Genomic DNA, 12,806 nt, shown 5'->3' with positions numbered 1-12,806 from the left:
AATAGATGTGAATGTTGTCTAAAAGTTCTGGTATTAGTTGGGCCAGGAACTTATTGAGTGATGTGTTATGTAACCACAAAATGTAACTTCAGTATTGGCAGACTAAAGTAAATGTGTCAGTGGAAATTTCATTTTCTATACCAATATTACCAGTATTATGGACTAAAGGTCTACTTCATAAAATCTCCAGCTACGGTATAGCTGAAACTGTCTTTTCAATTATTAAAGCATTTCTCTCTAATACGTTCATAAGGGTAGTGGTTGATGGGCAGAAATCAGAAGCTCACAGTATTAATGCTGGAGTTCCTCAGGGGTCCATTCTGGGTCCAACTCTCTTCCTGATCTACATCAATAATCTCCTAACTCACATCTTAAGATCATTCGTGGACATTTATGCTGACGACACTACTATCTATGGCCATAAATGACCAAGTTCTCTCTGATTCTCTCTCCTCTGATCTTGATCTGGTGGTGCAATGGGGAAAGAGGTGGCTGGTTAATTTTAATGCATCTAAAACCAAGCTTCTATTTTTTACATCATAAATGCTCTGATCCCCATCTGGCATCAATTGAAATAAATGGCTCTTGTCTTGGGGGAAGCTCCATGTTTTGACAAGATTCTAGGTCTGAACTTTACTCCTGATTTGAAATGGAATACATACATCAAATCCGTTGCCAAAGCTGCTAGAAAACTGGTGGGATCATTCTACCGCTCCAGTAGATATCTCACTGTTGATGCAATTCTCTACCTGTATAAGAGCCAAGTACGTCCAAGGGTGGAGTACTGTTGCCACATCTGGGCAGGAGCTGCAAGAAGTAGCTTATCCTGCCTTGACAAAGTTCAAAATAGACTTTATAGCCTAGTAGGGGATGCCCTTTTCTTTTCTCTGCAACCTCTTTCCCACAAAAGATACGTTGCAAGTCTGTCTCTGCTTTATCGTTATTTCCATGGCAAGTGCTCACCTGAGTTCCAATCTATGGTCCCCTCTGGCCTGACTTTCATGAAAAACACTTGTCTAGCTGAACCACTATCAAGAATTTCTCTCACTCTCTATCTGTGCCTAAACCTAATCGTAGATTCTATGAGCAAAGCTTCTTTCTTAGAACTGCACACCTGTGGAACTCTGTTCCATTTTCTTGGTTTTCAACTGACTACACTATGGTCGTCTTCAAGTCCAATGTGAACAAGTTCTTGATGAGCTATCCCCTTAGTAATCCAATTTACCAAATTTCCACTATTAACGATTACTGACATTTTCCCATTAACTACTGTATATCCATTAACCCTTATTCTCGAGTGGCCTCTGATAAGTGGTAACTCATTTGTAGAAAAAAAGAAAAGAAAAGAAAGAAATATCTTACCTGAAGCAGCACATAATAAATCGAAGGGTAATGGATGCTTTCGGGGCCTTCCAACTTTACGTTTCTCAGGGGGTTTTGTGCATTGGTGCACCAAGTCAGGTTTTCCACTTGACAGACCACAGCTCAGGCCAGCAGCTGATTGAACACTGGAAAAGAGTTTGTGCCTCTTCTTTGGTGGCAAACACTGCTGGTTACACATCTTCAGCTCCTCACTTGACTGGCGGAGGTTCTCTTCAGAGGCACTTTTACGACGGACAATTTTGCTTTTCTCCTTACAACCTTTCTCTCCGATTTCCTTTCGGACTTTTTCTCCAGTCTCTTTTCGAGTCTTTTCCACAGAGTCTCGACGGACTCTCTCCAAAGACTCTTTGCGAGGTTTCTCCACCGATTCTTTATGAGCTTTCTCCTCGATGTGACCATCGGCATTCTCTTTGCCAAGCGTTTTGCACAAATCTTTATTGATTCCATCATCTTTTCGGACATTTTCTAATTCCTTTGCAACTTTAGCCACCTCAGTTATCTCTGCTAATTTCTCAACAGTTTTATTATTCTCGATTGGATCGGAAATATTTTCAAGAGATTTATCTAAAGATTTATCCTGCTTTCCCTGTGATGAAAGTTTACGGTGAGACTTTGCTGCTGCTGTTGCTGGCTTTTCTAGCACCTTTGCTGATGGCTTCTCTGGTACCCTAATTGAGGGTTTTTCGGACACTTTTACCAATGGTTTTTCTGGCACCTTAGTTGATGGCTTTGCTAGCACCTTGGCTGTTGGCTTTTCAGATGCCTTGGCCGCTGGCTTTTCGGATGCTTTGGCCGCTGGCTTCTCGGACGCTTTGGCCGCTGGCTTCTCGGACGCCTTGGCTGCTGGCTTCTCGGACGCCTTGGCCGCTGGCTTCTCGGACGCCCTGGCCACCGGCTTCTCGGACGCCTTGGCCGCCGGCTTCTCGGACGCCTTGGCCGCCGGCTTCTCGGACGCCTTGGCCGCCGGCTTCTCTGTCAGCTTGGTTGCTGGTTTCTCTATCATCTTAGCCGTCGGCTTTTCAGACACCTTGGCCGCCGGCTTCTCGGACACCTTGGCTGCAGGCTTCTCGGACACCTTGGGCGTGGGCTTCTCGGACACCTTTGCCGCGGGCTTCTCGGACACCTTGGGCGCGGGCTTCTCGGACACCTTGGCCGCGGGCTTCTCGGACACCTTGGCCGCGGGCTTCTCGGACACCTTGGCCGCGGGCTTCTCGGACACCTTGGCCGCGGGCTTCTCGGATATCTTGGCCGCCGGCTTTTCGGGCATCTTGGCCGCCGGCTTCTCAGACACCTTGGCCGCCGGCTTCTCGGACGCCTTGGCTGTTGCCTTTTCAGACATCTTGGCTGTTGCCTTTTCGGACACCTTGGGAGTTGCCTTTTCAGACACCTTGGTTGATGATTTTTCTGGCAACTTTGAAACTTGATCTGTTTCTGTTCCTTTCACTGATTCTTGAGGAATTTGGTCATTGCAAATTTCATTGCATAATTTGGCACCATCACCATCATTAGAGTAATTAGAATTTTGACTCGGCACACCTTTGCCACATTTGCTATTGATATTACTCGTACAGTTATCAGAAAAGTCTTTTGCAGTTTTGTTTGTGGTATCTTTGCGCCTTCTGTCAAGAGATACTTTGCGCCCTCTTTCTACAGATGATGCTTTCAGACCCTTTTCTGCAGGAGAAACTTTATGCGCTCGATCTAATGAGGAAACCTTACGCACACTCTCGACTTCCCGATTGGTCTTTTCATGGGTCTCTTTGTGATTCTTTGAACCAAGTTCCTTGTGTGCTGCCCGAGACACATGTTCTTTACTGGTCGGTTTTTCTGTTGATTCTTTCTGAGATCTATCTCCACTCTCTCGACGGCTTTTATCTTTCACTTCTTTACGTGATTTTACTTTCTTTGGCTTTTCACTAACCTGATGAAATGGCTGCTGTGGAGCTGGAGTTGGACTTAATTCAGGAGGAAACTGGTATGATGGGTCCTCAGGTGAATAATTTGAAGCAATCACATTTGGGACGCTTGGAACTTGCCTCTCTTTCTTCTTTTTCCTATTGATTATCTTTGCCAGCCGAAATATGCTCGGCATCGGTTTATCTCCGATATTGAATCTTCGGATTTGATCCAAAGATTCTGAGATGATCAGACTGTCAAACTGTCCTATAATGACGTCCAGATCAGCTAAGAATACGGGATCAACAATATTTTTATGCTTAGAGCGGAAATAAAGCATTCGCTTTTTCTTTTTCTTATTGATTAATTTATGACTTGTATACTGACGAGTAAACTTTTTAAATGACTGAGAATGAAAGCCTGCTTTTGAGGCCGTTTGTTCTTTATCCGAGATGGGGGTGCTCGTAAACATAGAGAATGTGTTTGCTTCTGTTGAAAAACACGGTTGATTCAAGTGGATGTTGTTTGAGGTGAACGAAGCAAATGAGGCTTTAGATGGCATATTGACATTTGATGAAAAGGAATTGCGTAAGAAACTCTGAGAGTCAGCTGCCGGGAGATTTTTCTTTTTCCGACGTCCCCGTCGGGGTCTGCGCATCATAACGTGAAGCTTAGGCCTTCGGATTTTCGGAGCAACTCTTGTTGGCTTTGGTTCCTGCTGCATGCAGACATTAACTAACGTTGGTTCAATAGTATCCAAATTATCACTGAAATTGAAGTCATTAAAATCTTCAGTTTCGTCCTGTCCATGAAACTGAGATTTGATCGAGTCATGGACACTTCTGATCAACGAATCAAAATCCCCTTCCTCTGGTGATATTTTCGGACCAAAGCCAGTACGGCGCTTACTCTCTGTTACTTCTGTAGTAGTCTCAGGTTCTACTCCATTTTGGCTACTATCTTCTAAATGTCGAGAACGTTTGTTTTCCAAAGGTTGCAAAGCATTATCGGTAAGATTTTTCCTTGGCCGTCCTCGAGGTCGTTTCACAAGAGTTGACATTCTGTGCTTCGGACTACATAACTGACCTCGAGTGGATTTACGACCTAGTTTATTTTGACTTGGACAACTACTTGAAATGCCATTCTGTACAGAGTTTTTCTCTGGTTGAGAATGCAGCGTTCTAACAGGTTTTTCAGAGCCAATCGGCCTTGTCAGCAGTGTTTTATTTTTAGAACCCTTTGGTCGGCCGGGTTTTCTACGTACTTTATTACCATTTATTAAGTCGTTTGTTTCTGAACTTTTACTTTCGTTATTCTTAACAGTGGGATGGCTATTTGCATCAGGCTGAATAGATTTGGGCGTATCAGTGGTAATAGGAGTACTTGGTTCTGTGGTTGTTATCGGATGGTGAGATTCAGGCAGGTTTGTCCCTGATGAACGGACACCCACTTTTTTACGTTTTACAATCCCAGATTTTACAAGTTGGGGGGGTTTCACTGCACTATCTGTATTCTTTGATGGTGATACAAGCTGAGCTGCTTTAGCATTTAAAAAGCATTCCTCAGCCAATTTCACCAAATCATCAGAAATGCTATTTTTATTGCTGCCGATTTCTTTTTGCACTTTGGGATTTTTCTTAGCTTTTTTAGGTTTGGGAACCTGCTGTACAGGATCATGCAGAGAACCTCTTGTATCACCAGCAACATCATCATGTGTTACTAATATCGACTGTGGTTCTTCCCTTATGACGGGCACCGGATCCAACACGCTTTCTTTATTCTTCTTGACTACTGAAACATCCCGAACCTTTTTCCCTTTTGCATGTTCAATTTTATTATTGTCCGAAGTAGGAAATTTCTCAGCTTTCTTTACCTCTGGTTGTTCAACAGAAATCTTAGATAATTTATCGGTACATTTTGTTCCCGGTGTGATACCAAACTTCTTGCTCGTGTTGGTGATGGCTTTCTTTTTGGCTGGTTGTTGATTTGTGATGGTATTCTCTTGATAGAACTGACTGTTACTGGCTGCTTTCTTAGGCAAGTTTTTCACCCTTTCGACAACAGAAAGCTTCTTAGGAACAAGACCATCTTCATCTCTTTTAGCTTTGACAGGATGCTGCGTTTCTGACTGGGGTGAGGCTTTTGATTCTTGTTGCAGTTGTGGAACTGGTAAGTTCTGTTGCAACTGGGGAGGAGGCTCTTTTAAATTATGTGATGGCTCTGGTAGATTAGAAGAAGTGGTTTGCTGCAGTGATTTCGGTGATGAAATCTGAGGGGTTAGTTGTGGCGGATGCTTCTCAAGCTGGGGTGTTTTCTGTTGCGAATTTGCTTTCTGTTTTTGCTTAAGTCCTGATTTTGGCTGCTTTAACTGTGGGGATAGTTTCTGTTGTTGGGGTAGGAGTGACGCCTTTGAAGGTTGATGAAGTGGAGGAAGTGTTTTCAAAGGTTGATGAAGTGGGAGAGGTGCCTTCGAAGGTTGATGAAGTGAGGGCGGTTGTTGTTGTTGGAGCACTGAGGGTGGTTTCTGTATGTGTGTTTTCTGCGGTTTCTTTTCTTGATGGATTGCTGGTTGTTTTTGTTGTGATGCAGAAGATTGCTTCTGTTGTGATGATGATGATGATGATGACGACGACGAAGGTTGTTTCTGTTGCTTAGATGGTACATGATCCTCATTCTTTGAAAGAACAGGTGGAGTCTGTACTCTTGAAGGAACTAAAGCATTTTCAGAATTTAAAAGCAAGTTATTCACATCTGGCTTCTGAGGTGTTGATGCCTCCTCTTGTTTCTTCGAATTTGATTGTTGCAAATGAACTTTTGGTCCCACAGAGTTTGTGTCAGTATTTGCGATGGAAGCAGAGCTCGTAGAAATGCTTTCTGTCTTTTGGTTTTGTGAATTCTTTTTAGGCGTCACATTTCTACCAGATTTACTATTATCACTTTCTTCATGGACTTCACTTGAAGCTTTCTCATGTCGGTCCAATTCGTCTTGATTAGATACCAAATTCTTTGTCACTTCATTAGAAGAAGTGTTCTTATCTGGTTTAGACAATTTAGTCTCATCCAAAACTTTCTCGTTTTCCACTTTCTTAGTGGCTAAATTATCGATCCTGGGCCTTGATGAATCATCATCTCTCAAGGTCACGAATTGACGTTCGGCCTTCTTAAATTTCGAAAGATTTTCAGCTTTCTTTCTTCGCGATTCGGCCCTTTTGATAGCTTGTGGTGCTCCATATTCTTCCAAACGAGGTGGGTCCTTAACTTTTTCTGAACATGGCAAGTCTTCTGCTCTCATCAAAATGGGGGGAGAATCCTCATACATCCTCGATGGAAGAGTGTCTCCAAGACGGTTAGGAATGGATGCATCTTTCATAGACTTGAGGCTATCAAAATCGGCCTTCTGTAATGAAGGGATATCATCCGAAGTGATCGAATTTTTCTTTTTTGAAAAAGATTGGCATGCTGCATCTGCTTTTTTACTACCTGTCAAGCTGATTGGTGTCTTGGATGAAGCAATGTCCACTTTAGCTTTCGGCAGTGTATTGAGAAACGGATCAAACCTGTGGACAGAAAAATCATTTGGAAATTTAGAGGTGGACAAATCAATTAATCTTTGATGGGTCAACTGATCATCTGAAGCTTGTCCCCAGAGTTGTTCATTTGTCTTTCTATAACATGGGAAACAGTCTTGTTTCCGTGCATGAGATAAGTTAGAAATATTTAGCTGATGAGCATTTACGTTGGCTTTAAAATATGATGCATCAGTCGTTCCAGAAGAGTTGATTAAATCGTTCCCTTTTGTGGGAAGTGCGATTTCATTACTTCTTTTTATACAAGGAAGGTCATCAGGAGAGTCTTTAAATTCAAACAGATCAACTGTTTTATGACAGCATTCACGGCCAATACAGGCAGGAAAGTTAGCGGCTTTGGATGGGTTTTCCACAGCCGTGCCATATTTGGCATACAAATTGGCATGCTGCTTGCCATTTGGATAAATATCAGTCCTTTCGTAGCAAGACACATTAGCATAAGCTTTTGAACAGTTATCTGGACTGACTCGGACCCCAGACGACACTTTAGGGGGGCAGTAGAGATTAGCCTCTTTCTCATCATCAAACAGGGATGACTTATTGTTTTCTAAGAAAGGTTCAACAGGATAAATCTTAGACTTTTTAACTTTTTTTATCGGCAAGCAATGGTCAGCAATTGTTTGCTTATTTTCTCTTGTCGGTGAAATGCAACTGTCTTCATGCTGGAACTTTGGACTCTGAAAACTTGACAAGGGTTTATTGACAGCATCAGACTGGAAAGTCTTATCGACTATTTTATGGGGCACAACCGGTTGACAAAATGGGTATTCATTCACCTCAGAGTGATTATTTGTTTGCACACGTTCAGGTAACGTTATGTTTGAGAATGGAGTCCGTTCAATAATATCAGTGTCTCTAGCCTCTCCGTACAAACGAGCATAGATTAAAGACTTTTTGTTTTGTAAAATCCAAGAATTTTTTGCCCTTTTAGGAGGGCGCCCTCTGCCTCTCCTCCTTCCCATGTGTTTGGAATCTGATGCTGAGGTGGAGGCTGTCCTTGTATCACAGATTTGTCGATTAAGATCACAGCTTATAGAACTGAGTGTAACCTGAGAAGAAGCAGTCGTAGTAATAGTTGATGCCGGTTTTGTTGTAAATGTATTGGTGGTAGAAGTTGTTGCGGATTCTTGTCGGGAGGAGGTGGCGGGTCCCGCAACTGCTGAGATACATTGATTGATCGGGTTGCCAGATGGAATCTGGCCACTTTCCAACTGATTATGATCTGAACTGGGTAATAACGATGTGTGACTCGGAGAATCGTTCCTTACAGGGGTTCCAGGGAATGACTGAATTCCACTGTCAGGTGACACATCCGATCTGTTCAGAATATCAGAAGCAGATTCATTTGGAATCTGCCCTGTAGGGGCCGCACCATTATTTTTCTTGGGATCCTTTGGTGATATGAAGTTCAAATTAATTTCATTTTGATGCTCATATTTGGAGAATGCCTGGTAGACCAACCTACCAGCCTCGTTGGCGGCATCTTCTGTATTCTCAATACACTCCCCACCACTCTCGTTGAGAATTTCACTATCTTTGAGACGAACTGAAGAAACAGTAGCGTTTTTTCTTCTCACACGTGAGTCTGCAGAATCATAGGAACTACATTTTCCAGCAGAGGTGGGGAAATTCTTCCCCGACTGAACTGGTGGCCAATGTTTTTCGAACGATTGCTGATTCACGGACTCAGAAGAAACGCGGTTGTCATATTGACTTGCGATACGGTTTCGATTTTTCTGCTTTATTCGAGAAACTTTCTGCTGACGGCTTGTAAATGGTATGGCATGCACCAAGCTTGCGAGATTAGCACCAACATCTTTAAAGTTTTGCTGATTGATGGGAGGAGGAGGAGGATACTGCTGCTTCTGCTGCTGCAGTGAAAATTGTGCTTGCTGTTGTTGTTGCAGGGGTGGAGGTGGTGGTGGTGGCGGTAATGGTTGCTGCGGAACTGGTACCGGTTTTGAGACGTTAGTTTTGCCAGCATTCTGAAATGTTGTCAAGAGAAAAAAAAATTTATTACAAAATCAAATTTGGAATCTAAAAACACTGAAAACATTTTTCTAGATTTTTAATTTGTGAAGATAAAATAAAAAACATTTTTTAAATGAGTAAAATTGCATTCTGCATAGATTCACTTCTATATTATGATGAAGATTATCATATTTTTATGACTGGAGTACTTTTTCATTAAAATACAAAAAAAAAAAAACTTAAAAGAAATAAATATAGCAAATATGTTTCCAAAAAGTGTTTCTTATAAAAATTTCTTAAACATTAAATATTGAATTATATAAACATAAAACAAACCATTAAATTATCCTACAAAAAAAAAGAAACCGCAAACTTTTAAGTAAAAAAAAATGTTATAAAAAAGTAATGTTTTGGATTAAAAAAATTTTTTTTTAATTGAAAACCGTCAGAGATATAAAAAGGTAATTTTTATCACAAGCAGCAAAGCAGCATTACAAAATTATTTTTAAAGAGATACTATATTCTTATGTTGTGGCCCTTTGGCTATGATTACAGTGTAATATCGGTGTTATGTTGCGGTGGGCAGTGCCAAGGGTCAGAACAATTATGATGATTAATTGTTACATTATTTAGGTTAAAAAAATATTCAGAAAATTTTTTTAAAAATATTTATGTTAAATATTTAACTGATGAATTTTGGCTCAAGGAAAAATGTTATGAATAGAGGAAATCATGAACAAAGCAAGTTTGAAATTTGGTTAAGTAAACAACGATGTGGCTTGAGTGACAAACAAGGTTGTCCACTAGCTGACGTAAGAGACACGTAAGCAAGGAGAAATCGGAGTCAGTCTGTAATAGGAAGTCGAAGAGACAAGTTGGTAGTTAGATTATTATAGATTGAAGGATGATTTCTTCTTAAATCAGTTTTATAATAAAAAAAAACAACTTCAGTTTAGTGAATGAGTGTTTTCACAATCTATTTCTTTTACTATAAGTTCTGTTTTTTTTTTTGTTTTTCACTTTTTTCATTAAAAAAAAAAAAAAAAAAAATCAATATATATTTTAACAAGACCTGACGTTGCTCATGACTGAATGAGGATCAATGAATGTTCCACACTTCCAACACTTTTATTGTCATTAAAATCAGTGAAATTGCCCATTTTTCAAACAAATTGATTGAGTCAGGGACCTACTGAGAGGAAGCTTCACATGCCTCCTTGCACTAACTACATTGCACAATGGAGAACTTAGTGTTGATTTTATAAAATTATTTTTATATAGTGGCTTGATTAAAGTTTAAAATACAAAGTATCCTAGTTCAATTGTGCTCTAAACAGAAGCATTCATTTCAAATGTGCACCCGTCTTACCAAAGAACCTACTGTTGATTTTATATGCTGGATCCTTCTGCCTGTGCGAAAACTTCTCAAACACTCTTTTGATGTTAGGTTGTATAAGGGTACTAAACTTGGTCAAAATCAAACTGCTCCTTCTTTGATCAGACTTTTTTTATCAATACTTATCAGAAGCATTCCAATACAAAACCTATCTAAGAACACTTCCAGACACAGAGTACATGTGTGACATAAAAAAAAAAAATTGATCCAGTCATTTTGGAGTCCATAGTTAAACTTACAAACACACAGATAGACGAAGTGCCTTTTATGTATAAGTAGAGATATGTTTTTATGCATGCCTGTAATGTGAACAATTGTCATTTTCCTTTCTATGTCTCAATGCATGCTTGATATACTTGCTTTATAATAGGTTCTATTTGTTTTGCAATTACTTATTGTATCTTTATCTTTAACTCTGGATGTGTGACTCCATTGGATTATGTTTCCATGCATGATTTCTTATCTGAGTAAATGCATTTTATGCAAAAGTTACGAGAATAAGTTTATTATCTGGAATTAGAATTATTCTTATAAAATAAAATTAAATAAAAAAATCAATTAAATGCAAATACTGCCCAAATATTATGTAACTGAAAATCTCAAGTAACACTTGAGAAAACGAGAGATTTAACTGTTCTTAATTAAATGTTCAACATTTTATGGTTCACACATGTCACTTGCTCTTTAACGTTTCACGCTTTACAAATCAATTTCATTTTATATTGTTAGTGATTTTAACACAATTTCCATGTTTTTTCCATTTTACTATAAAATGATGGGAGCTGTTTTTATGAAAAAGTAATAATTATACGTCGCTTGCTGTTGCCCAGTCATAAAACATGCTTAAATATGGTATTTTAATTTATGCAGATTTTGTATTTATTATTATAGAGCCAATCTCTATTGATAATTGTATTGTACTCAATATATAGGAGCGATTCCAAAAGTTTTAACTATGACTTGAGTGCCATCAGCTAGAATTGAAAGCAAAACATTTAGCTATTATATAAGTACTGTATTCAAATACTTATGTATTTGTTATGAAATTGAATCCAATGTTTCTTCATGGTAAAATCATGCAGGTGCCTTATCTAGATTTAAATGCAATCTATAAAAATGAAATTGTCTGTGTGTATACATTTCCTTACCAAACTACTTTGTCAATTTTCAGTCTACAGACTCGAGATTTGACATAAGGGTATTGGGATTTGGGAAAATCTTTTTAATCGGTTTTCGGACAAAAATTTGGCTGTCAAGGGGTTATCGTTCAATGATTTGATTTTTGAAAACTCTACCAAACTCCCCCTGTAATTTTGAGTCTAAACACTTGAAATTTTAGATGTAGGTTACTTGGACATGGACCAAACTTTTTAAGTTGATTTGAGCTCAAAACAATAAATGTTAAGGGGTCAAAGTTAAAAAAAAATTGACCTCTACAGTCTCTACCAAATTACTCAGCCAATTTTTGGTCTAAACATTTGAAATTTTACATAAAAAGGTATTCAGACATGCAGCAAGCTTTTTAATCAATTTTTGACCAAAAATTTGGCTGCCAAGGTCAAAGTTGAAAGAGTTGACCATTGCAGACAATTTTGGGTCTAAACATTTGAAATTTTAGATGTAGATAACCTGGACATGAGTCAAACTTTATAATATATATATATATGTATGCATATATGCACATAAAGTTATGAACAGTACATAGGGCCCAAGCAAAGCTGGGCTGAGCTGCTAGTATATACATATATAAGACAGTTGAATTTGCAAACATCTATATATATAAAAGGCAAAATGTGTGCGACCATTTCGTGTATGTCTTCAAAAGACTTTTCTCGCACACGGTTCCGGGGTTGTTACGATCGCTTACAACTGTTTATATGGGTCCTAAATAATAATATGTACGATTTGGGAAAGCGCGTCGCATCTAGATTTATTTACGTTGACTTTTACAAAATTATTGCTATTTTGGCTTCTCGCGTGTTGATGAGGCTTTTTCGTATAAAAAGCGGAACTAATTCAAAGTTAACAAATCCTCAGCATTGCGCCGGGAAATGTCCAGAAGCAATCAGCTTTGATCAATGTTGTACATCAGACAATTGTTATTCAATCTGGACAATTGGGAGCTGGTTTCCCTCTCCCCAACATCTGTTGGGGAAAAAAAAACAGTCAAATTTGAGTAAACGTGACTTCAATTTGACCTTCTTAATTAGGTCAAATGGAAACAGCAGAGTTAATTTTTATTGCACACACCTGTTTTTATAGTTAAATAAATAAATTCAAACCTGTGTATATTGTATGTCGCGGTGGCCTAATGGCTAACGTCGCCCAGTTTTTTTTTTTTCACACATTAATTTCCAACTCAAGGGTACAGGTTCGATTCTCATACTCACCTACCAAAGCATTTTTTTTTCATTATTTACCCCCCCCCCCCCCCCGCCTGAGTTTTGATTTACCTCAGGACACCCGGGCATCGCCGGGTACACCCCCTCCCGCTAGTCTATTATATTAATCTCACCTGTCAGCTTAATTGTATGTATGTATGTATGTTTGTATGTCTGCCTAAAGCTTTCAAC

General features: G+C 39.3%; 1 protein-coding gene across 2 annotated transcripts in view; it reads right to left on the bottom strand.

Annotated features, from left to right (window-relative positions):
- LOC145270461 (uncharacterized) overlaps positions 1–12,806 on the bottom strand; it is a 198,696-nt gene that overhangs the window by 134,803 nt on the left and 51,087 nt on the right. For both annotated transcript variants that reach the window (XM_080126098.1, XM_080126103.1), the window contains exon 2: positions 1,363–8,851. In XM_080126098.1, coding sequence (XP_079982224.1) covers positions 1,363–8,851 — 7,489 coding nt within the window. The remainder of the gene's footprint in view (positions 1–1,362; positions 8,852–12,806) is intronic.

The sequence above is a fragment of the Euprymna scolopes genome, chromosome 4 (assembly GCF_053919585.1).
Source record: "Euprymna scolopes isolate OS-2025 chromosome 4, ASM5391958v1, whole genome shotgun sequence".
NCBI classification, from domain to species: Eukaryota; Metazoa; Mollusca; class Cephalopoda; order Sepiida; family Sepiolidae; genus Euprymna; species Euprymna scolopes.
This window is presented reverse-complemented; position numbering and strand designations above follow the sequence as displayed.